This window comes from Cygnus olor, chromosome 18 (genome assembly GCF_009769625.2).
Source record: "Cygnus olor isolate bCygOlo1 chromosome 18, bCygOlo1.pri.v2, whole genome shotgun sequence".
Taxonomy (NCBI): Eukaryota; Metazoa; Chordata; class Aves; order Anseriformes; family Anatidae; genus Cygnus; species Cygnus olor.
The window spans coordinates 9,307,711-9,335,000 of NC_049186.1; the positions used below are offsets into that span (position 1 = coordinate 9,307,711).

Sequence of the window (27,290 nt, forward strand, 5' to 3'; positions counted from 1 at the left end):
CTTTTAGCACATTAATACATTTCACGAAAAGGGAACGAACACTTCAGACATTTCCACAAGGGATAATTATCACTTAACTGAGACATTTTAAATGTCTGGACAAAATCTGTTACAAGCTTTTTCAATAGTTATGAGGTAACATGCTTTTACACATACAGTGTTGCAATGAATAACTAGTTTTGTAATAATTTATGTATATCACCTTTGTCTTTTGCATGATCTGAGTTTTCAGAATTTGTATCAATTTCTACTTTTTCTTCACGTGACTTTTCTTCTTTCACTTTCTCCAAGGTTTCTGAAGCAGCTGCTTTGTCCTTTGCTTGCAGATCATAAGAATCTTTCGTTCTATCTTTCTCTGCTTTTACCCTTACTGAACCTTTTCGTTTATCCAAGTTGCATTTTTCATCTTCATTTTTTGCTATTAACAGGTTAATTAAATGGTTTCAGTTATTCAGAAAAAAAATCATCTGCTACATTTTAATGTATTTTGGTTTACACTTAAATCATTTGCACATTACTGAAACTCAGAAATACAGTGCAGTATATAATTCTAACGTTATAGATTAAGCTTACTGCAATACTGAATAAAAGATATCTAAAAGCCCACCAAAGATAAAATACTTTATTTCCACTATTGTTTCAAGAGTTCATGTTCAGCTTTTCTGAAACAAGTTTTCCAGGAAATTAAATATCACTTTCTGAAAAAACGGCCTATTAAAAGCATTCATTCACACATTGAAAATTCATAAATAGTTTTTAATAATTTTGATTTCTACAGATAAACCAAGAGTGAATACTAGTACTCAAGTGATTTTATGCTTAACACCGCAGTGTCCATTAATTGCAACTGAGAAAATAAATCTAATTTAACAATCACACAGATAACACGAAAAGCAGCAGCATCCGTTTTGTGTTTGACCCATTTAGAAACAATGTGGGAAGTTTTACTTCAACATGTGATAAAAGAAGTAATTTTGATATGTAATATAATGAGGACCACCATTTTCTGAAATTTAAAAGGAAACTCAAGAATTACAAGTAAGACTTAAGCAGTTCAGGATTCATTCCAGAAGTTAACTGTGCAACATACTTATTTATCTCAAGGTTTTATTTTAAAAGAAATCAGGTGTTTTGAACTTGCTAGAAAAATTCATTTTTTCCCCCTTATAACACTTATGTACAGATGAAGTTGGTTAATAGTATTCTGTCAACGTAGAAAAAGAGATGAATATGTGCACCAATGTTTTAGATATTTTTTGCTTGTGATTATATATTTATCTAATTTACATAAACCTAAAGGTGTACAATATTATACACAACTTTGTAACTGAAACAATTTAATGTAGCTAAAAAATTGTCTCTGACAACTGAAGCAACTATACTGACAATAATGAGTAGAGATCCATGAAAAACTTCTCTGGAACACTACTTGGAACAAAGCCTACACAAGAAACATTACACATACATAAATAACTGCAAAAGCAACAAAAGGTAGTATGTTAGTAATTAAAAAGATTCTAAGTGATGCAGACACTTACTTGGTAGCAACTTTCTGTAATTTGCATTGGTATTTCCAGGCAGCTTGGGCATAAACCTATGGACATGTGTTTTACTGATCCAGCTCCAACCACCATATCCTGTTACTCTATACTCCTCTCCTTTTTGTTTCCAAACCTGTTAAATATTTTTAAAACATTAGTTTTAATGGTGCTATTTGCTGTTAATGTATACATTAATTTAAAAACCTCAGATGTCTTTGGTTCTTTAACCTTCTAATTTACGTACTTTCTCAAGCAAACTGAAGTCTGTCTGTGAAATAATACGCTATCTGCATTTCAATACGTATCTGCTGATAATTAAATCAATTCTATCACAGAAACAGCAAAACCATATTTTCTTCACTTAACAGTAAGCAGATATTTACCTAAAAGCTGAAGGATTATGTAAGTTTTTGAATCAACCTGTATGTTTATTACAGCAAATAAATTTAGAGCAAAGAATCACTACAACAGAAGTATTTAGTATCTACTGTAGGAGAATATAAATGGATTTCTATTTATATAACCTTCTGAAGTAAAGGTAGCTGGTTTGGGGGGCAGAGTGGCAAGGGAAATGCTGGAAACAGACACATAGACAAGATTCCAATATCCAACTAAACTCTTCCATTAGGACATTAGGAAGGACTACATTTTGCAGATAATCGTCTGCCAAATCAGGAAGTGTAGCTAACACAGTAATGAATCTCAAATTTTGCTCAGGCCAAGACTCTGTGCTTGAATATGTGGGCATAGGTTCCTACTCCAATTACAGGGAGTAATGTAGTAATTGACATTTATGTAAATCCAAGAAAATAGAAGAAAAATAAGAAATTGACAATTTCTGTACTTTGCATGATCTTCATGCAAAATAAAACCTTACCTGATGTTTGACAGGGAATGTGTATTTCACCCATGTAGCTTGCTGCATTGTTTCTTCTTCTTCTTGTTTTCTCTCTTTTTTTTTCACTTTTTCCTTTTCTTCTCTTTCTATTGCTGTCATTCTGCGTAATCTAATAAACACAGATTTAAGTACTTTTATATATATTTAAGCACAGGATCTTGTAAACAAATGTAAGAAGTCTAACAACAGTAAATACTCCTCCTTGAATAATTTTAAACACCTGAAGTAAAGAGAAAAGTCTAGTATCACCTTGTATGTACTACTTGCAATATGAACACTACTTTTTTTGGCTATTTCAATAAGGCAAACAGCTGCCTGCAACCGTTTCTACATCAGACATTTCATTTCTTCTACGGAGCAATGAAAAACAAAAGACAGACTCTACTGAACTCAGCGTGTTGAAAGTTGCTTTTCTAGTCTTCCACACTTGGAGACTATAGCTCAGAAAGAAAAAATACTTGCTTTGCAGGAGCAGTGATGCTACGGAAATCTTTACATACATTTTCAGTTTTTCTGCTTAAGAAAAAACACTTTGTTTTTCAGTGCTGAATACGACAGACTGAAATTCAACGTAATTCTTACAGGTATAGAAAAACTAGTAACTGTAAAACAGTAAAGTTCTCACATTCAAAAAGATATATGTATAAAGCATATACATATATCTCATATACATAAAAAAATATTTTCATCATTTTTTACCTAGTGTGCCCCAAGGATTCCCGCCAGATTGGCAGCATGACAACTGGTTTAATTGCGCATTCCAATATAGCCAGAGCTAGTGCAAATTCTCTAGGTTTGCTGCACATCTGAACAGCCTTAATCCAGTTAGACCTAAATTGGAAAAAAGATAAAAACCTGAAATATATACATGTACTAATATAGCATGCTATGTTAATGAGATTTAATGGGATAAAATCTCCTATATTCTAATACTTCACTCAAATGTGCAATTCTTCTAGTCATTCATCACAACACACAAACGCATTATATTTTAATCTATTGAAGCATGGTGCCTGGAAACCACCAATTTCGAAAAGCAAAAACCACTGCTCATTAATGCTATTAGCAAAAATACAAGAGAATATATTTTTTCGTTTATTAATTTACCTGTGGGAAGCCCAGTTAGGGTGAAGGAATGATGCCGGGATATTGTTTTCTAGCTGGATAATAGTTAGCCTCAAAGTGGATATGGTAAGAACTTTGGACCCATGTACAGACCCATTCCATTTGAACTCTCCAGCTGGAGTCAGACAGAATTTATGCGAGAGATGTCGTCTCTTGTCATGGTCCTCCCTGTGCTGGTGCTTGTTCAATGCAAATGAATTCGTGGCATACTGATTATGATAAACACGATACTTCCCCTCTTGCCCTAATTTGAAATAGTTGTTGATATTTCCTTTCATCACAATTTCCTTCTTTGCGTTCATTCGGGAGACTTCACCTTGAGAGTTGACCACCAGAACCTTGTTAAAGAAAGAAACATTTGGAACCTTTTAAAATCATTCTATTTGATTATTCATGGTATAAGGTCTCAACTGCCTATATGTAAAGTTCATAAAAATATCTTGCATTAGTTTGTAGAAGCAAGTAACTTTTAACCAATATATTAAATATAAGTACTTCATCACAGATTGCATATAGAGCTATGAAGATCAACTTCAACAATTAAAAAAAAAGCCACCCAGGCTCTTCAGGAAGTCAAACAGGAACCTGTTTGGCTGCCCTGAACTCCGTCTATTGAGGGAGATGGCTTTGGGAAAATAGCCTCACTAAACTGAAGTAAGTTTTCTGTGAAACACCTCCTAGGTAAATCACAGAATTCCTACGCGTAGCTAAGCCAACAAATATTTCTGAATTTGAAAACGTGGCATGGATAACAACACTGCTCTAGCTACTCATAAAGGAGTTCCAAATCAGAGATGTTTGTGATCAAATAGGCTCACAAACACAATTGTAAGTGTTAACTTACAACAATAACCAGCTGACAAAAATAAAATTAAATACACCAAACAATATAACAACAAATAAGTGCAGCTAACTCTTAACATTCAAGCATTTCTTTTCTGGAGAAGCTGAGCTATCTCATAGCACAAACTTAGAGCCACACCAAAGATCTATACCAAATAACAGTCATCTGAGAGCTTTCACTTCAGTCTGAATCAAGCGGTGCTACAATTTTGCAATGATTGATTTTAAATTAACATAATCTGCCAGTACAGACTTGTGGCGAACTGGAAACTTGGCTATTACCCACGTATTCAAACAATAATCAAATACAAAACACTAGTAAGTTACAGTTTTGGCACATCAGATCTGAAAGATCTGAAGACAAAAGTGGGAGAAAACATATGTAACTTACTACTGGCTATACAGTAAACAATTCTGTAACTTATGACCAGTATGTTAAAGGAAAGTATGCACACTGAGTCACTTGCATATCATTGCATACATTCAGAGTGCAAGAACAAAGAAAAAGGGGAAAAAAGCTTCTGATACAACATTTTCAGCATTTGCTAATTTATTATTATAACTTTTTTTAAATGACCTTTACAGTCTGCCAAAATCACTTTACAAAAGTTTAAATATAGTTGTTTTTCTTTAAAAAAGATTATTGGTTTTCTATAACACTTTTACCACTACTTTGAATTTTCTGTAAGTATACAAACCTCTCTGCCTTCTTTATATAACTTATTTGCTTCATGTGCTGCAGCAGCAACCTGTTGGCTTTTCATCTGGCTCAACTTGCTATCTGGATTTCGTAATCTTGTGAGCATTCGTGTCGAACCTGGCGTGCCTTTTCCTGTGCCTGGAGAATCACTTCTTTCACCATTAGACTTATCTCCTGCCCAGGAAAAAAAAGCTTTTAAAACAAACTTAAAAACTGAAATTTTTCTGTTGACGTATGGAAATTATAAAGTAAAAAGATGCGTAACATGAAAATTATAGAACAAACCTGTATTTTTTTTTTTCTCTTTACCTATGTCATCTGAAGTCTGGGATCCCCCCTCTGCATTTTCAGCATCATCAGGCATCTTAATGGAGTCATTCTGCACAGAGCTAAGCTCGCTACTGTTGCTGTTTTCAACATCTGACTGTAGAGCTGCAGCAGACGCATTGCTGTTGCTGGGGATCATCTGACCAGTTTCTTCTACAAAAGAACAACTTCATTTTTAGTTTTCTTTTAAAATGTATTGATGCAAATTTCATTTTATATTTTGGATGAAACATTTAAAATCAGATGAACATCTTTTGCTAGACTGGAGAGAAATACCCACAAAATATAAATTCCCTCCAGAGCACTGAATCCATAAAGAGATATTTTATCTTTTTGTTCTGTTTCAAGCAGTTTCAACTTTTACAGCTCTGAAGAACTGAAATCCGTATTTGGATGAATGGATTTGAAATACAAAGTGTATTTTTTTCCTCCTATAGATGCACACACTGCAAGCCCTCTACTGAGACTTTGTTTTGCTTTTAAGATGCAAATTTCATGAAATTTGGTCTTCCTGCAGCTTCTTTGGTTCTCTCTTGATTGTATCATGCATTAACTGTTCCTCCAACCATGACCTTTTCACTTCCCCTTCCATTTTCCACTGTCTTTGATCATCTCACCACATTAATGCTGAGGAATTCTGATTTCCTTTCCATTGGCAGCACTCTGTATCTAAACTCTTCTACAAACTTAAAATATCAGCTTTTCTTACAACCTGACAGGTCTAGATAGTGCTTCAAGCTCAGTAAGACAAATGCGTTCTCAAGTCCTCAGTTGTCCTTGTTACTGTCTTTCTGGACACCTGCGAATGTTACTGCCACCTCACCTGTCAACACAGCACATGCCCGAGCACAATCTTTCAACCAAAGCATTAGTGAATTGCAACTATCTAGAAATACCACTCTCTTCCCTGTAAGAAGGCACCACCCTTTCCAATAGCAATATCTTCTGAATTTTGTGCGAAGACACTGCTTAGATGTTTAAAAAAAACACACAAGATTTTTCTGTTTTTAGAACTCTTTCAAAACATCATGGATTCTGTTATCATTAAAAGAAAACAGACCAAAACCTTCCCTCTATGAAATATTCACTCCTAGGAGAAAGATCATAAGATCCGAGAATCATTCTCAGATTTCATAAAATCCCTAACCTGAACACAACTTGATTTCTGGCTTTGCCAAGTGGGTGACTGACATTATTCGGTCTATTTCCCTTTTTAGTAAGAGAAAAATGGAATCATTTGGTGCCTGCTGTTTGGAGGAGAAAGGAAGCATCCAAACTAGACTCAAAATTAAAAGATTAATACCCACATTACATTTAACAAGGATTGTGATAGACATTTTTGTTTAGGTTTGCAGTTTAATCTTATTTTCCTCTTTTTGGGGCCAGCTATTTTACTAATACCAGTTCAGTATCTCTCCCTTCCTCTGAGATAAGGGTCTCAAATTGAACCCTTCGTAACAGGAACACAAGCATCACTACAAATGTAGTAATTTAGACCTGAGGAACAATCCCCTTCACATGAGACACATGCATGCTTTCCTACAGACAAAGCCCACTAATTTAAAATTAGCTTAGCAGCTTTGGAAGGAGAAAAGTAACAGTAAAAGTATAACAACAAATACCTTTGCATAAAGTGATTTTTTTAAAAGGAAGTATGAACCCATACATGTGTCTGGAACAAAGTTATAGGATACAAATGTTCTCCACTAAACCTCTATCAATTATTTCAACTTTAAAATGGAATAAAAATATGAGTACAGGCAAAAGTATTTGATCAAATATCTAAAGTATATGCTTTTAGTCCATGCAGTAGCACATTTTCTTTATTTAAAAAGCATACTAAAAAGCTTCCAGATTATGGTTTCATCTTAACTTTCATTTTCATCAGTTGAGATGCATCCATATTTACAAGTTCAAGAAGTGAAATCTGTACCTGAACAGAGAACTACTACTTCTGTAGGAGAGAAAACATTTACTACCACTTTTTCAAACATCACACACTGGCTACATTACAGATTTGATTTTTTTATATTTGTAACAACTGAAAATATGAGGATAAAGCCCTGCTCATTTTCATGGTAATCAGCTGTTTAGAATAACTTTTGGTTACATAGTAAAGTTTGTAATAGAGTATTATTCTAAAATAATACTGTGATAATTTACATTACACCAAATCAAGTCCCATTCATTCCTAAAGATTTTTTTCTTTAAATACAGTATATTATCACTTTACAATCACTGACATGGCAGAAGAAAACACTGTAAAATACAAGAGCCTCTATGCATACAATTCTGAAATGTGTTTAAAATTCCCAGCAAGCTTCACAATTTTATCTTGAGATCTCAGTGCGATGGTTTACTTATGTGAGTGAAAATACTTTGTTAGTAATTTATACAGTAAATGAGAGGTTAAAATAAGAGTCAGCAGCAAATTAGAATTTGAAATAAACTTTGATAGGATGCTAACAACCATTATGGATCACTGTGCAAAATATAGAGAAAATAGAAAATAAAAAGCTTAGCCATCTTTGGAAGGCATGGAAACAAATGCTGATGTCATGGAGGACCACAAATTTCCAGCACTAGTTGCAAGAAAATTAACTTTGAAATGTTAATGACAACGTAGCAGTAAAGGATGGCACTGCAAGCAAACAGCATGAGTGATATTCGCTGTGAATGGTTTTAGTGAACAAACCAGATAGGAAAAACTGAACAGATTACCCAAATTACAGAGGCATTGGTAACAGTGCCTTCTGTACCTGAGAGTTCCTGAGGGAGCTCTGATGCCACCTTCTTCTCTGCCATGTTGTTGCTATCAAGGGTTTCTGACTGACACCCCATTGCGTTCTTCCCTTCAGAGCAACTAGTCTCTCCTGCAGAAGGATTTGTGTTGTTGTCGGCAGTGCTTGATGTCACAGAGTTACTTTTATCCCCAACGACTGTTGCCTCTATAGTAAAACGCACAACAAAACTTTAGGGATATTCTTTATTATGTCTTAGGATGTCATTTGGGGTCACCCATAGAAAGTAACTTCAGTAAATTTGTCCGTTTGATACTGCTGAGCTTTTTTTTTTTCCTCTCCCCCCTGTACGGTAAAGTCTTGTCTAACACTCAAATTACTTAATTCTGATGAGGCAAGCAACGTTAAAAAGTTTTGTGTAATACTGCTTACTATAGACTTGTTGATCACACCCTGTCAACATCAACTGTACCTCAAGCCAAGGTATTGACAAGCTAGCTGTATTTAACTTGAAAAGAAGGAAAACTGGTGAAATTACTTAACAAAAGAAACAATTATAATATACAACCACAAAGAAATTAACTAATATTTCTTACTGCTTAAAAATAACTTAAAGAATCAGATAAAAATATGTTAACTTTAAGAAATGTGAGTATCTTAACTGGAGAATCACTCTACTTAAATGAAGTTGTAAAAGCATAGTGATAGTTCCTTTACCTTCGGTTTTCACTTTTTCCACATCTTGCTCAGTGGGTGTTTCCTCGGTTTTATCCTGATCTCCAGGTTCTTCCTTGCCTTTGTCTGTATCTGTCTGGTCATTCTCACCATCACTTTTGGCTTTCTCTGCCTCATCAGCTGGTGTGTTTCTATCTTCCGCTATCTCTCCTCTTCTTGCTCTGATAACCTCCAAAATTTCATCTACAATAAAATGTATGTCATCAATATACAACAAACCACCACCTACAATGCCAAGGAGGAAAAAATAACATGGCATAAACACTGCTTCATTTCATTTAAGAGACAAAAAGGTAACATCCATCTTATCACTTTTTCCTCCTTAAAAGCAACAGTTCCAGAGGTCTTATAATGGATTTCTCAAATTATACATCTACATAATGATGACAAATCCATTTCTAAATCAGAATATCAAACCTTCACACCCTCCCCAGAACCAAAGTTCAAACCTTTCCAAGTTTATATAGCTATTTATTGTTCCAAGGTACATTGATTAACTTCTGGCAGGGAAAGATATGTGTTCCTCCACACTCGACATAATATTGGAGCAAATATTTGAGCTTCAATATTTTTGCCATTCCAACTCCTATTCAGTTGTTAAATGTTTATGAGGATGTATATACGTGTGTGTAAGACAGTATATCAACAAACATTTGACAGTTAACAGCCCTACTCCAACACTTGGAATGATCACAATCTGGCACACCCTAAGCAAATCAAAAATCTGAATCATTCAGGACGTCCTGGAGCAAACGATGTAGACACGGGCCTACAAGAAGTCAACACTACATATCCAGGCTGGTACACCAGCATGATGCTTCTTCAGAGCTCCATATTCACTATCCAACTGCGGATAGTGGGAACAGTCCTGAGCAACAAGCACTGACCTGGTTCCAAGCATTTGTGTTACATTCATGAAGTGGGATGTAAAAGCATTTCCTGCCACACATCCATTCATTTAGTCATATGTTTTCCCAAACAAATCCAGCTAACAACATACTTAATGTTTTGCTAAAAAACACTTCACTCAAGGTCAAGTCACTCACTATAAAATGAATTTTAAGTCAAAATCCATGCTAAATCAGGATAAAGGAAATGCAGTTTGATACAAACAGGCTATCAGGTATAAACAATAATTAAACTGTTAAAAAGGACAGCTATCAGATATAAACAGTAATTGAACTGTTAAAAAGGACAGCGAACATCAAAAAACAGTTATTCTGACAAACCGACGTAAAAATCTTTTTTCTGTAAGTCCAGAAGTGTACCTAACTTTTTTTTTTTTTGAATACAAGAACTTTAATAACACACTGAAAATAACAGGTAGTGTCACTTTAGCCCAATATGCACCTTACAATAAAATAAATATAAGCTAGTATTAGATTCAAAGTGCAACATTTATTCCTGTTAGACTGAATATGCTTACCGTTTGCTGCAGAAAGGAAAGACTTGTTGCTGCCCCTTGCTTTATTAGTAAGGTCCTCTGTAACATCCATGTGCCGATGAATTTCTTCACGCATTTCTTCCAGAGTTTTGCATAGGTCAGCTTCCCAGTAATCTTTGTCTAGGCATTCAATTAACTCTGCCAGCTGTATCTTTGTGCTATAGTACCAGATTTTCTTATCTTTCTCACTTTCTGAATCTTCCTCTCTATAAGAGTATTTTTAAAATATTAATTTTTAAGTATCTGGATAAATGACAAAAATGATTATCACCCTACTTTTTGTAGAGAAATATTAATGCCAACACCTGAATGTGAATAAACAAACAGAAACAAAGCACATGAGTACACTTATATACACCCCCTTAAGTATCCAAATAATTTCTCGCTTCCCTTCCCTTTTTCATCAGAAGTTCTCATGACAACTTGCTCAGGAAAGCTTTTGAAGAGTCTCCTTAAAACTGGTTTGTCGAATCTGGCAACAAGGTTCGTTCTCATTATATTTAATACTAATGTAACCAGTGATCTACTAAGTCTCAAATAATCTGCAATGAAAGAGTACATGTCTCCAGAATCCAGAAAAGGTAGTGTTTCTGGCTGCGAATTCAGGAACTTCAGGAACTTCATATTCATAAAATATTTTATATTAGCATCTCTACAGCATTCACCTGTGAAACCATCAGAAAGCACATAAAATAAACATAATATGATCCGAGATGATGAAGGAATTCCCACATTTATTATCTGGGCTACTTCATGACAGCATAAAGAAAATTACTAGAGGAACACAGTGTCAAGAGCATCTTGACCAGGCCACTGGACCCAAATGAGCTCCATACGTATCTTGACTAGCAGGCTCTCCCAGAGTGCTGGAGAGCTTAAGGAGGACACTGCACATGGTTCTGTGGGAGGCTGCTTCATTCCAGCCAGCCTCATCAGCTCCCGGTCAGCAGCTCAGGCTGCCCATGGGCAGCACCACTCACTTCTGCAACACAGCCCTAGCACTCCCCATACTGCGAACGATGTATGAGGCAACACTGTGATTTATAAGCTTGGCCTTCATCACACGTAAAAGAGGAGCTAAGCTATTGCTACACTTGCCCTACCTATTATTAGCCCGTGGCTCACTAATAATCCTAAACCAAGTTGTCAATGGGGATGGAAAGCTGATTGTAGCTTAAAAGATCTAACTTAGTAATTTTTCTTCTGTATTCTTCTCTACTGGCTGCCTCCACATGGCTTATACATTAAAGATGGGAAAAATGGGCCTCAGATAGTCAGAAATCTGAACATCCATAAGGCAACTTGTCGTCTACCAGAGGATTTGCCACATCATATTTACGAAACAACTGTAATATATGCAGAATGCAATTAGAATATCACTAAAATAAGATGGCCATGAACTTGATAATAACAACAATACAACTCAAAATTAAAATACTGATTTGCCACAACCATTGTTACAAAACAGACTATTTTGTCTTGCTCATGTAACTTGGTATATTGCAAAGAAATGCTATGATTTCTCTCATAATGGCCTTTGCTCATGAAAAGCAACTAATTTTTCTACCTTAGTCATTTACTAATCTAGGCTACTGTTAACTTTTAGTTTTAACAGGTTAGCATGGTAAATTTGAAGAGTTTCTGAGAAAACAACCCATCTCAGAAAGACTGCCCACATACCACACATCAAAAAGTCAGCTCAACACTGACAATCATTTGAGCCTTCGAATATTCTGCAGTTTCACATAAAAGAAAAATTGACTTTTGAACTGTTTCCTCTAAGCCAAGAAAGTTATTTCCTAACACTAACAGGAATGGAAGCACTTTTATTACAGTTCGTGGACAAAAGCCACAGAAAGAGAAGAGAAAAACATGCTCAAAAACTAAGATGGAAGGAGAGAGGGGAATGCACACAGCTTACAGAGCAAAAGGAAAGAAAAAGGTGAAACAAAACCCTCAACAGAAAAGAGAACCGAAACAAAACAAGACAAATAAAAATGAAGGGGAAAGTCACACCTTCTGAATTGTGTTACTATTTTCCCTGGCAAATGCCTGACGAAAGTGGCAAGAGCAAGGTGTTGGCAGACCAAGGGTAAGGTTGCAGCTTATGAACATGACTGCTGAACAGTGCTGTTGATAAACTTATATTTTAATTACTTAACTCACCAAAAGGCACCTTTACCTTCCATTTTGAACCCCTACCTTGTCACACAATTATTAGCTGCATTCATATGCCATTTATACCTCTTCTTCTACAACCTGGTCGTGTAATAATTTAAACAGTTCATATAAATAGTCCCATATCCCTTCAGGAAGTGAGGCTGTGCTAGCACCCACTGAGCACTCCTGGCACTTCTCTGACGAGCAAGGCACCGCCAGCTTGGTGCTGCTTCGCCTCCAGGGGACTCGGCTCAGTCCCACATATTGTGAGGGAGGGAGTAAAAAGAATCACGAGTATTTCCTACCCTTTCAGTCCCCTTCACTGCCTGAAGCTATTCACTAGCAGGCCTTACAGGCAACTTTTAACACTGATAAAAATGAGAACGTGGAAGATGCTAGAAAATTTTAATTAACCGTTTGTAAGGTAGATACACCCCTTCCTGAATCCCATACTGATACAATTAAAAATTGCAGAATTAAGAAAATTGTTTAAACTAGGCTTCTATTAAAATGAAGATTTCTTTTTTATTTTTATTTTTTTAAAGTGGAGAAAACAGAGGAAGACCCACTAAGAACAGGAATAGCACAACAGATCTAGCAGAAAAAAAATCTGAAACTGTTTTTGACGGTTGAGGCAGGTACAAACAGCACAGGAATAGCTATTTGTGTTTTGTTGCTGCTATCAAAACGAGGGCCAAACAACCTGTCATCACCTCACTTCATAGACATCTGGCAAACAATGCATCTCAATATTTCCAATTTGTTACGTCCACAGTTTTCTGAACTTATAAATCTTCCATTTGTTTATAAGGAGACAAAAAAGAGAAAATTACCACATTTACCAGTAAAATAATTAGTTGTTCTCTACCAACAAAATATTAAGATACTGTTACTTAAAATGCAAATTGGAAAGCAGTAAAGTAACTTTATATCTGAAAGTAATTTGATTGTCCTGATTTTCTTGATTTATTCCTTATTCTTCCTTCAGAAACATCATCCTAAATTTGTAAACACTGAAAAAAACCACTCAGGAATTTTCTCTTGCTTTTTCATCCTGCTGAGATTTGCTCCAGGGTATGTATGGGAAGAGAACCTCCTCACAATGCCCACTTTTCTCTATTTGTAAAACAGAAGAGGAGGAAACAGGGAAACAAAACCACAATGATGGGCTTAAACAAGTGATGAACATCGAAGTTAGAGGCTCATTGAACAACAATAACAACGTAGAAAACTCTTTAAATATGAGAAAAACGTTGGTGTGATGGTAACATAACTATCAAAAAGGGAAGTGGAACAGGGAAGTAACATGCCCGAAAAAACTTCTCTGGAAAAAAAAAAGGATTTCAGTTCTCCACCCCCCAGGCAAGACTTCAAATCATTGTTTATACAAATTGTTTTTAGATCTATTAGTTTCCTTTGATATATTTGATCACATGGCATTAATTCAATTTCTCTATTCTTTTTAATAATTTCATGGATCTCAGGTTTTAACATTTGGCAGTTATTCTACGAATTATCCTTCAGTTATTCGAGACATAAGGTGTGGTTTGAACTTTTTTAATAAACATATATGCAAAATGGTTGCTTTTGCAATACAGCATGGCTACTGATCTAAAGGATATTAAAAACTGACAGTACAGAGTTTAATATCTATGTGAATTAAAGTTGCATTTCCCTGGAATTTAGTTATATAGTAAATGCTTTTGTTCCATTATGAATTGGCCTTAGCATGAAGTTAAAAGACACATTAGGAGTGACTTCGATTATGTTTATGCTCTGTGAAAAGTGTAGTGGTTGATCCTGTACATCCCACATTGTAGTCTTAAAGAGTGCCACTGCTGCAGGTGTACCAGAATGTCTGTGTATGTGTTTCTTATTCTCATTCCATCAGGATGATTTGGAAAATTTTTAATCCAAACCACATACTTCTGAAAATTTGATTTGGAAGCATGTGCAGGTACATTTACACTAGCAGAAGGCACGGTATCTAATTGCAACAGGAAGGATAGATAACTTCAACTCAAATAACCTGTGTGAGAATATAAAAGAAAATAATTAGTGGATGAACTGCATATACTCTTGTCTTTGTAAGCAAAAATATTTTTCTATTTATGTTTTGAAACATTTTATCGCTAACAAAAAAATCAGTAAAATAAAAAAGCCAATAAAATTTTCCTTTTGCTGTGTTGCTTTATTCTTATCTACTTTGATTTTTAATGGAATAGTGATGTGTTTTCTCATTAAATAAATCCCCATTAGGGCATAAAACTTCCATTAATAACACCTGATCTACCATTTCTGAAACAAATCACTTGCCCACTGAACTCTCAACAGGAATGCAAAATTATTTTTAAAAAAGTTCAATACATGCAACCTTTGAGGATGCCTCTGCTATTGCAATAGAAGTTATTACCAAAAAGCATAAATTGAAACGACTTTCACATGCATAGATTTACAAAAATATAGAAACACCTGAATGATTTATTTCAGTTTAAAGTATCTTGAATATATCAAAACCTTCCAAACATCAAATACTCCACTCCATTGGGGAAAAAAACATTGTTTCACAAGTTTAGTTGAAGATAATTACCAACCTACCTACATACTGGGGTTAGGGGGAAGCCTGCCTATTTATCTTAAAATCACCTCCAGAGTAAGTGATTCTGGGTTTTTTGTTGTTCATGTTGTTAGTGCCCAGATTTTTAATAGTGAGCAGAATAAAATCATTCTGCCAGTGCAGTAGAGCATTAAGGCAAGCTTATTTTTAGAGCAACTTTTTCCTTCAGAGTTTGAGATGAAAGATATGAAAGCCATGTACAGAGGAGCATATATATAAGCTGTTCGACTAGAGCAAAAAAGAGCATCAACTGCATGTGGTTCACAACCAGGCTTTTTTCCCCCCTTTTTTTTTTTAAAAAAAAAAAGAAAATTGATTCTCAAAGGCCTGTGGAGTTTGTCCTTCATCTATAATTCTCCTATTTTCTTTTACTCTTCTGTGGTTACCAGAAGAGACCCCTTTTTCCTTGTCCTTTGGAAGTGAGAAAGACTTTCATTACACTTGCAACAATCTCATTCAGATTTTATGCTGAAAATAACTCGTTTTTACTAGATTTTCAACTCACAAAGATTGTTCTTGGGTTAGAAGATTCAACAAACAGGACACCAGTGAGCAACATTTCATCAAGACAAGAGAATCGTCAAAATAAATTCCAGTGTAATATATGCAACTGTCTGCTCCGTGGAACAAAAGCAGACTAATAGCACACTGCTACAGATCAGTTACTTTACTGCTTCCAGACTCACTGTGACTCATGAAAACCATCTAGGTATGTTCCACAAATACAATGCTAGGTCCAGAGGCAGTACAGCTACATTTGTTAGTTTAGTTACAATCCTATACAAGTTCACCCAGGATACCAGCAACTTCAGATGCACCATCATATCCACCTGATCCATCTGAATGACAGCACAGAGTACTAAAAAGTGGCAAGAGTATAAAAAATTCCATGCATCTTTTAAAAGACTACCTGACACCACTATGGCATTTATGACCTGGAGAAACTTTAAAAAACTTTTTTTTTTTTTAAAGAAGTGAAATAAGAACTTATAGAAAAAAATAATAATTAATGCTTAGAGCATCAGCTAACAATACATCAGAGAAAGGACATTATTTTTAAAGGACAAAAATTAGTACTTGGAAGTGTATGGTTTGAAAGATGTCATCTCATATACAGCCCTTATAATCCCTTTCAAAGACACTGGCTAATATCTTAACATCCTATGCAGTTTGTTTAGTATGAAATTCTGTTAAGGTATCCAGCCCTACCTTATTTTCTCTATAGTACTGAATGGAAAATTGTATTTCAAGAAATCCAGAAAAACCTCTATTTTTCCTAAACTAACAATACCATTAATTTCATTTCTTTGTTTCTCCTCCATTATCAAAATGATTATATTACAATAGTCTTTTATAAGAAAACCGTGTCTTGAGCTATTTTCCTGTCAAAAAAAAGAATTTGTAGAGTCTTAAATTTAACTTTTCAGGTACGTAATAGGGCACAATGCCCATACTAATGAGAGTTTGATAATTTTTGGTGTTTATTACATTAGTATCTCAAAATCAACCACTAACAGGAAATTGTTTTAAATGGTAGAAGACATCTTGAAGGCAGGCACATCCTGCCATTTCAACTTTGTTTACACCTACAGAAGAATTTACACACAGTATTTTCTGCATTTCTGGTTAATAGATCTGGTTAATACCTTTTCTCAAGTGACTCTGAGAGTCTTAGCTTCAAAGGAAGACCATCAAAACAGTGCAAGTATCTAAAAGCCAAATACTATATGAGCAGGTGACAGTCTTCTAGACACCGTGCATTTACAAAGACAGTTAAACGACGTTCCAGTAACTTTTACAGAAAACCGGAGAGTTCTTGTTAAAATTTGCTTTCTTTTCCTCACATTCATGTGTTTTAGACACATTAAAATTAAGCCATGGTCCTTGTTTTTTTCCCCTTTTTTCCTCTTTAAAGTTATGAGATATTTAGTTTGTAGAAAATAATGGAATAATTATTTGGTCTTTAGAGTTCTATTTACTAAGAAGTAAGTAATGGTCTTATCTAAAAGAAGAATAATTTTAAGACAACAGCAACTTACAGGATAGCCATTTGTAAGTGTACATTCAATACCATACTATTCTTCAGAAAACACTAAATAATTACTTACATAATGATTCTTCTGTTCAGGAACCAATATTTCCGTCTATGCCTGTCATATCCAATTGGTTCATGTCGAATGTATGGTTTATTTTTTTGGATTTCAGCAACACAGTCAGTTACTCCAGGCACCTTATGTGCTACGCAGACTTCACACTGCCATTCATCTTCCGGTACCTCTTCAAGAGGTGGTTTCACACACTCTAAATGGTACACAGCTGAACAAGTTTCACAGCAAAGCAAATCCCCAAGTTTGTGACAAACCCTACAATGATCATCATATTGAATAACACCTTCTGACATTAACTCTTCACGTGCAATGTTTGTTGTAAGAAACTGATCCACTAAGAACTGCAGAACTTTGATTTTATTCTCTACTGGTCCATAAGGATAGTCCTCTGTCTCTTGATAAGGAAGAACATGATGATATTCCTTGTCACTCTCACAATATACCCGCAGAACCTCTGGCCACGTCATTCCATCTATGAAATACAAAGTGGAATTAACGCTATCTTTGAGGTCAGCAGGTCCAAAGGTAGTATTTGAAGTGTCTTCTTCACGTAAAACTGCTTTTAAAAGCACTATATGCATCTCTGCCATAAGTGTGCACTGCTCTTGACTTACCAGAGCAGCACAGAAGTCCTCAAAACGAAAAGGAGAGAGGCGTAAAACAGTGCCAAAGTTCCTTAGTACCTCATAGATGGCAATAACATTCATTATATGCTCACTAGGCACCATTAAGTCCTCTGAGGATTTTGGAAACTCCAAAGGTGGGATATCTTTTTCTTCCAATATTGGAGAACGAGGGCGATGCACTCTTTGTCTTCTCCTACCTGGAATTAAAAACAACAATAAGAATTTTGCCATTCACAAATCAACATGTTTAAATATCTATCATCAGTGACTGTGTCAAACTTTCTAAACAATTGCAAATTAAGTATTCACGCCTTCACAGCCAGTGATAATCACCTAACAATCCCGTAATTTACAAGTATAAAAATAAAATACACAAGATACATATCTGAAGTTTTGTTTTAAAAAGTACTTCTATTTCCCATACAACATATACCTATTAAATCTTTAAAATGACATCTAGAATTTCAATTATTCAAATTAGTTAAAAAGACACTTTCCTCAGCCAAAGTATCACATTAGGAATTTTCTCATTTTCATTCAGCATGACTAGTTCATCATTCCTTCTTGGAATTCTAACTTTCATCATGAAGAATCAAGCTTCAGACAAGAGGTATTTTGTATAAAAATTATGCTAGCTATTTTCCTATTCAGCAGTAGTATGCAAGAAAGATTATGTCAAGCAGATGTCTTAGGACATCAATTCAGTTCAATTGAAACACAAAAGAGAACCTAAATCACTATCCACTGCTTTCTAACTAGAATATTCCTCCTGGATATCAACAAGCCAGAAACAACTCAGATGTGACACTAATGAAATTGCTTCAGAAATTCCAAGTTTTTCAAAAAAAAAAACCACCAAAGGGCTTCAATAAAACAATAGAGAGATCCACTAACTGAAAGAAAAGGCAGTAGGCATAATTAATTCGGTTTGTTAGATGAGATGCTACACTTTCCCATCTTTACTTCCACTATCCTAGATGCCAAGCACAAGGAAAAAGAAAAATTCAGACAATCTCAAACTAATTAAACCATCATCTTGGTTTAAAACCAAGAACTAAGATGAAAAATGTTTTAGGTCCTCTGACAAACATACCATGAATCTAGTCAACAAGTAAATTTCATATTTGTCAATTCTACACAGAGAAGTGATCTACAGGAAGCATTTGATTCACAGAGAAAATATCCAAAGGAAAAATGAAGCTGTCCATAGCAGGAATTTCACATGCACACTTCGATAAAAAGTGACATATGTCATATGCTGTACAATCTGAGACTGAAGAGTGATACAACCATTATTTTGGAATTTCAAAATTACTGCTAATTTCTTGATCAAAGTCTGTGAACAACAGATCTCCCCAAAACTAGCTCAAAGACATTAAGGGAGAATTCAGTTCCAGTCATCTTAGATGTTACCATTAATAGGTAATGGTTCACCTTGGCATTTGTTCAACCCGCCCTACTCCCTCCTACGCTTCTCCCATAAATATAGGAAATAACTCTAATGGGGTGGAGAGAAAAAGATGCTCTGCTAATGCATACATACACCCAAATAAAGATCTTGCTGAACTTGAAAATATTATTAAAACTTTACTGCACTGAAAAAAAAAAAAAAAGGAAAGAAATTTAAGAAATATCTTGATGTAAAAAATAATTTGCCAAATGATTCAAAAAAAAAAATCAATAATTGAGCAAGTATAGCAAGACAGACCAGGTACAGCTTTCCCTCTTAGACTTTAAAGATGGGAATGAATCTTATGCAACAAACTAGGCACTCTGAAACAATATAGAAGATGAACTGCCACATGTTTCCATTACAGAAGTAATGGGTCAACATCTTTGCATATAAAAATAAATGTCCAAATTCAGTTGAGTTCTGTGGAAAATGAAAGAATGCTTGTATGACTGTGTTCCAGTATGCGGCTGCACAAATCAGTGGAAAAAGTTTAATCATGGCAAACACACGAAAACACAGGAGTTTCACAGCCAGCCATAAAGCAAGCATTCTTACAGCAAGAAATATCTACATTAAGCCCGACTTGGGTATCATCATGATGCTTAGCTGTACGTGTACAAAACAAAGTTGGTTTAATTAAAACAGAACACACACACGCACATACAAAGATAAAATTACTTTAGGGTCCCAAACTTCCTTCAATATTGCGTGATAGTACAGGGCCAGTTCTAGCAGGTGGTCTTGCAAGACATCACAGATATTCCAAAATTACTTATGGTCTTCCCAATGTCCAAATATCACGAAAAGCTGGCAGAGCTATAAACTAGGATTCTTTCCAGGGTTTGCAGTTTTAGCAGAAAAATATTTTGTCTCTCACACGGTAAAGTCATAAAAGAATCAGCCCTTGAATAAAGGAAGCAAAGAACGATGAACCTGACTGGCTTAAACGAATCAGAAGCAACGAAACAAAAAACAACAGTTTCAGGCAAAGATAAACTAGAATGAACGAACATTGCTGAAAGCAGCAAAGACTACTTATTTCCTCTCGTTCCTAGAGATTTTTCTACTCTGCGAACATTACAATTCCTTCTTACAGATTGTTTTCATCCTTCAGTGAAAAAAACAGACTAACCATATACTGTCTTTCTGATGTCTCTTTCACAAGAGGTAAAAACTGGTATATTCGTGTTACATCAAACAACAGGAGAAGCAAAAAATCAAACCTTAAAACACTGCATTGCTAATATTTTCTGAAAACATTAAAAAAAGTTCTCTTAACACTTCCTTTTGGAAAGGAGGTGTATTGATCCAATTACAGCTATAGAACAAAAACGTTATCAGGACACAAAGTACATCAGTAAATACCATAACAAAGTATTGTACTTTGGTTCAAGAACAATGTAATCAGCTGACTGTATTATTCACACCACTCTTCACCTTCTATTTAAATCACCTTACATATTTTCATGTTTGTTTTGGCACAAAGCACAGAAATTTCAAAAATAATTATTTTATCTAATAGGTTAGACAATAAGGAAAAATATTGCATTATAAAATGTATGATTCATTTGAGAAGTTGATGTTATGTCCCATGGTATACAGCACGGTTATTATATCCTATCACTCAACACTCCCAATCCATACCAAAAATCACACACCATATCTCAACAGCTCAAACTAATTTCTCTTTTCAGACACTGAGCTGCTTTGAACAACTCTGGACTGCATATAATCTGGTTTTCAGAGCTAAACAAGGAAAGTATTCAAAGATGCAAAATATTTTAGAAAGAAATAGTACCCAGACATATTTCTCTTAAATGGTTTTGGCTGCATGGTATTTCAGATCTTTGTGCTTCCCTCCCTCCCTCCCCAATTTCACTTTCAATTCATTATTGATACTTGCTGTATCTAGTTTGAACAGAACTTGGAGTCAAGTAGAGAATCACAACATGTCATCTGGAAATTAGGAAATTCCAAACAGTTTGCGCTTAAATATCTTATTGTTTGATGCATAAACTGTAATCTCAAGAAAACACCCCGACACCTTTTACAACAAACAAACAAAGCCTAATCTCCAGTTGAAAACGATAAGATGTCCTTTGGCAAGGGACTCATACATCTTAATGAACTTTAAATGGCTGTTGAACTTCAATTAAACGTGTAGGCCAACTAAATATGATACGAATAGCAAGTGCTATAGTCTGTTTTGTATTGAAATTGTCTAATTTTACAGGTTGAGTGCATTCCCTTATTCCCTTGCTACTAGCATAAGCAACTGAAGAGGGGAGAAAAAATTACAACTTTTGGCAGTTTGGAATTAAGAACGGCAGTTTGGGACTCCAATTAAGAACTTCAGGCTTGTTTGTACTTCTGATAACAATTACTTCAGTGCTCTTTCTCTGTAGGCTGCTGATAATCCATACAGTTCACACTACTTAAATGAAGTATCAGCCTCTGTGAAGATTTCTGAAGCTCACAGTTCACATTTAGCAAACTGTTCTTCATAGACACTAAAGAAAAATTCCCCAAATTTTGAGAATTTTTTTTTTTACTACAATAAACTCATTCAACTTTTCTAGCTCTTTTCTAAGATGGTATGATAATGTAAAATGTGCCTAAAAATAAGTCATTTTCAAACATAAAGTATTCTCTGAAAAAGCCATCCACTACCTGAATTTGACAGTCATTATCAGACAAAAAAATGCTTTAGTCTCTTCAAATATGGTACGGTCAGAATAAACAAATAAATAAATAAACATAAAAGAGAGCCTGGGATTTGACAATTTTTGTAATCGTCAATTGTCATGGATTTTTGCCTTCCATATGGAAGCATGAACACTATCTGTAAGAAAAGATGTTAAGTGAAATTTAATTAAATTGATTAAAAAGTAATTAGTTTAATGACTTCAATTTAAGTATTTGAGCCTATACAAGTTTGCACCTGTCTATACAATGGAAGATTACATACTATTAAACATGCATTTTGATTCGGGATACTACATATGTGCACCACATTAATATATTTTAAATAGCATATGAAAGTAAAACAGCGTAACGCAAATTCAGTGCAATGATTACACTGCGTAGTCAAAAAATAGAGCTGGCTTTTCTTAAATTTGTATTACCATATCACCTACTGCCATTAATATTTCTCAATTCAGCTTGGTATAGTTTGAATAGATTTGGATAAATAACTTTTATTATTTGCCTGAAAGATTTACCAGCTTTAGAATTCCCTTCTCATAGCTTTAAGTTTTTTTGTTTGTTTTACGTAGAAAATGTAATATATACTACTTTGTCTGAAATAAGAAAAATCAAGAGGATTCCAGAGCAGGTGTACAAGCACCAGGTTACTTCTCCTTTAAACACCACCACCGCCTGACTAGACATTACACTGCATCTAGGTATATCTTACCTTAATTAAAGAAAGTCAATCTACTCACACTGAAGTTTCCCAAAGTAGACTCAAGTTTTTTTAATGTAAACTCTGTACTTCTAAATTAGTTTCTACATATTAACCACATCCCTGAATCAAATTCCACCCTTGTGTTTAAGCCAGAACAAAGTAAGAAAACGTCCACTTCGACTCCATTCAAATTCCATAGCTTAATTGGAAAGATGAATTTATCTGCCAATAGCCTCCTGCTGCCATGACTGTACTATTTATAGCACCCAGACCATTTTGAGCATCTCAGAATTATACTTTTTATCTAGCATATACTTCTCTTAAATCACACTCCTTCACTAGTTGTCTCCAAAAGTGATTAAGTAGCCTGCAATACTTGCCTCTCCCTATTTTGAATTCTCTTGTTGAAGAGCTGCCTGTAATTAAGATTAAAGAGTAAACAATTTTATTCATATGGCATATTTAATTATAGATATTGATAATTACAGTCTACACTTCCCATAATCTAATAAAATAATTTATATTACAAATATTCAAGCTAAACACACTAATGATATTTGAAATACAATGAAGTCACTGAACTGGGGAAGTAACAGGCTGAGCACCCAAAATCAGGATTTAATGAAGCATTTCAAAAAATAAGGACTTTTTTTTTAAACTCTTGCTGTATTTTTTTTATTATTATTTCAGTCTATTCAACTTGTTTGGTTTAAATGCTGACTTGTTTTGAAATTTAGAAATCAGTAGGAGTTGAAAAGGACTTAAAAATCATCTCCGTTCTCATTCACAGACTGAAAGTTATATCTACTCATTAACTCTTTACCAAAGGAGGATATGGAACTTAAGAAAAAATACTCTCACTGTCTTGAACAAGTCTTCTATTTTATGTAGCCAGTTTTAAAACAGGATTTGAATGAACTATTTGCGTCCATGTCCAGAATATTGAAAGTTTATACTGACTAAATATGATTTTGATGCTTTGTACCTTAGTTGTACGCCGACTGCCATACACACATAGCCTAACAAAAATCACAACAATCCAATTTTTCCGTGTCTCACCTATATATCCTTTCACTCCAGATGTACACTGGTAGTAAACACAGCTTTTCAGCCCCAACATATTTCAAGTAATGGACAGGGGAATGGAGGTTCTACATAGGAAATATTCTGCCAGAGCCACTGTCTTGTTTAAACAGGGAGAGTGGTAGCTGCACTAGTGTGACCTTAAAAATAAACACTGGCTCCAGCACTTCTTGCCCAGAAAGCTCACATCTAGTGTCATTTCTCTTCTCTTAAAATTCTCCCCTCCTCACAATTTCTCAGCACTTCAAAACCAAGACTCCTGCTTAGAGCTTGTGTTCATGGTTGCAATGGAGAGGATAAACTTGGTAGAGTAAAAAGGAAAGAAAAGGCAGGCTGCAGAGTTTCAAATACTTCGTTTATCCGTCACAGAAGGGGGGAAAAAAAAGAACAAGAGAAAAAAACTCAAAGGCACACTCCACAAAATTAATGCCAGCAAGTAGAAAGGTTTTCAATTTGTTCCCAGTAAGAAGAAAAAATAAATTCTGGCTTCAAGTTCCACGATTTAAGTCAAACTGTGCTACCACTATATAAAAGTCCTCCATTAGTAAAAATAGAACTGGGTTAGTTTTGTGTCTCAGTGCCTGAGTCACTACAGAAACCTCCCAACATAAAGACCAACACATTGGCAATTATATGATGTCCTGGAAGCATGAGTAGTATACTTCCTCCTAGAAACTTTGGCTTTTGACCACTCTCCTAAACCCAAGGTCTTATTTATGTTAGGTTTTAATAAACCTACAAGAATCGGACATTTCCTACCCTGTACACTACTCTGCACCATTCGAGTTTCAAATGAGAATGTGCAGCAACACACCAGGACTTGCCAGACATCACTGAAAACATTTGACAAAAATGCTAAGAAAACATTTTTTTCCTCCCTCCCCGCGTGGCAGAATGCAAAAATTGAGTATAGCTAAAGGTTTGTCACAGCAATATCCAAACCGGTCCCTTAATTAAAAGTCGACCTCTTGGGAAAGCTTTTGCTCAGCTGACACCAGAGAGGGAAAAAACAGTATGATGAAAAGGAATTAGTTTAAGATGAGAACAATTTATGAAAAGCACTACCAGAAACAGAAGAGCCAAAATTTTCTTAGGATAGGTCAAAATTTTCAAAACACTTTTCAAAACTCCTTTAGAAAATGCCTACAGGACAATCAGCATGTTTCTAATATTCATAAGTTAACCAGTTCCAGATTTTTTTTTCTGAAAAAATAAGATGCATATGTAACTCTATTTTAAAGTGCAGCTCCAATTTGAATTTTGCTCCACAACAATCATACCTGAGTTATTTATTTTGCCAGGAAAAAGGAAAAATCCAAACAGCTTAAACTTAACAATCTAAGCCAGCATTAAAAATGAGACATACCAAGCACCATAAAAGCTTAGCAAGTTGAATCACAAAGGAGAAAATAACCAGTTACTAGACTAGATCCCGAGAGCACTCATGTCACAGAAATTCTCAACATGTGCTCCTGAGTTGAGGATGACTACTGCCTTGTTTTGTACAGAACTAGGTCCTTATATTCTTTAAAAACCTAGTTGTAACCTTCTAAATCAAACAGGAGCTCTCTACTGATTGTACATTAAAATGGACTTTTTCTACTGATTGTACATTGGAAATGTGATTTTTCAACATTATAATCATCAGTGCCATCTCAGTAGGAACCAAGAACATACAACCTCTATATCCTAAAGCACCATTTTAGCATTTGGATAACTAGTGCAAGACATGTAGCAAATGAAATTCCACACTGCCATTCTCAGAAGTACTCAGTCACAGTTCTTTTGTGCCTAGAATCCAGGCAAATAATAATAATATATTTTTTAAAAGTACTATTGTACCCATCTTCAGGAACATTCTGACAGACAATTTCTTAGCTGGGACACACTCTGGATATGCTATAAGCAATTTCAGAAGTTAGTAGCCCCAAGAGCTCCTCCCCAAATCCACTAAAATCCAGTTACTCAGTGTGACAGTTTTACACAACACAAAGGTCAGTTAGGAAATTTTACTGCAGACCTACAAAGGAGTTTGTACCACAGATTCACCTGCAGTGCATCAAGTTATTTTAATTTTTTAACCTTTAAAAATGTACATACTTTGATAATGTGCTGTATTTGCTGCACAGAATTGCTTACAAAAACGTTGACAAATACTCTCTTCAGATAAAATGCAAATTTGCACGTCTCTACAACAGAATGAGCCTCCAGCTTGGCCTTTTAAACTACTTCTTTGCTAGGACTTGAACTTGTCTTCCACATTTTTCATGATTAGCTGGATGAACTAGCGATAGGTTACAAATCAAAGTTTAGATTCTTAAACTGTAAAATAAGAGCATGCCAGATTTAGGAAACCGGTAAGACATTTGGGAGGCTGGCAAATCTTCTCCCACAATAAACAAAAGAGGCTGCATATCCTACTACTGTATCTCAACGTCTCCACTTAACTCTTTAGGAGACTGACGATATAACGATATTTAAAATATAAAATTACTACAGACACACAAAATACTGCACCTAGTTTCCACTTAAATTCTTTCATCCTCAAGATCAAAGCACTCTTGTGAATTAACTGGTTAACAACAGTGATGGTCAATCACTGTAATGCTCAGGGACAGCAACATCCATCCAAAAAAAAAAAGTGTATCTGAAACGACAAATCCTTTCACTCAACTCTACTGTTAAACCCTTCTTTCAAAATCCTTCAACGTGTGAAAAATGCAACTGAGACAAGCCTAAATGAGAAGTTACAGCAAACAGGTAACTGCGAAAATGTTCAGTGACAAGGTATACGGGATACCTATCCTAAAAGTGCATCTACCTTCTGGGGATACAAAGGGATAACCGAGAAAGAACATGCCATGCAAAATCCTTCTACCAAAGGTCTGTCCAGCAGAAGGGAAAGCAATCAAACATTATACCCATTCACACAAACTTCAACTATACCACTATCAAGCATTACATCGAAGGCATTTTACCCTTTTGAAGATTTTGTTTCTCTAAATGCTTGAATAATACTAGAGTAATAGTTATTCAAGTTTGAGATGTATCGTAAGCATCAAAGCGGAGCACAAGAATCCACCCTCACTTGGCCAGAGACATTGCACTGTGCCCTTTTAATCCATTGTTAAGAATGTAAGTTTGAAAAAAAAATTAAGAATTCCAATACTTAAACTGGATGTGATTTAAATGAAAAATCTTGGTTGGTAGGACAGTTTGGTATTACAATTTTTCAATACCCTGCTTTAAAAAAAATGAACTCCTCAGCCCCCAAAACTACATCCTGATGGCTGCAGTAATTCAGGCTGCAAGTGATCTAGAGGAGATAAGTAGAGAACAATCGCTCGTCGCCTCTTCTAGCAGAAAAAAAAAAAAAACTAGTGTGCACAGCACGATTCTGTTGGGGCAGTTTAAAACAAAGGAGATGGTCCTTCAAGCTTCACCATTAACTACAGGAACTTTGGTGCTGTATGGTACAATTTA

The 27,290-nt window shown here is 35.1% G+C and overlaps 1 protein-coding gene across 31 annotated transcripts in view; it reads right to left on the reverse strand.

Annotated features, from left to right (window-relative positions):
• Positions 1-27,290, reverse strand: part of BPTF (bromodomain PHD finger transcription factor) — a 56,971-nt gene that overhangs the window by 26,397 nt on the left and 3,284 nt on the right. For 25 of the 31 annotated variants that reach the window (XM_040530243.1, XM_040530240.1, XM_040530239.1 and 22 more), the window contains exons 2-12: positions 17,240-18,062; positions 10,337-10,560; positions 8,893-9,093; positions 8,194-8,382; positions 5,417-5,587; positions 5,106-5,281; positions 3,547-3,902; positions 3,139-3,270; positions 2,419-2,548; positions 1,539-1,674; positions 203-418 (exon numbers count right to left, since the gene is read on the reverse strand). In XM_040530243.1, the coding sequence (XP_040386177.1) occupies positions 203-418; positions 1,539-1,674; positions 2,419-2,548; positions 3,139-3,270; positions 3,547-3,902; positions 5,106-5,281; positions 5,417-5,587; positions 8,194-8,382; positions 8,893-9,093; positions 10,337-10,560; positions 17,240-18,062 (2,754 nt within the window). Of the gene's footprint in view, positions 1-202; positions 419-1,538; positions 1,675-2,418; positions 2,549-3,138; positions 3,271-3,546; positions 3,903-5,105; positions 5,282-5,416; positions 5,588-8,193; positions 8,383-8,892; positions 9,094-10,336; positions 10,561-17,239; positions 18,065-27,290 lie in introns of those variants that run through there. The other 6 variants (XM_040530236.1, XM_040530257.1, XM_040530254.1 and 3 more) reach the window with 4 other exon arrangements.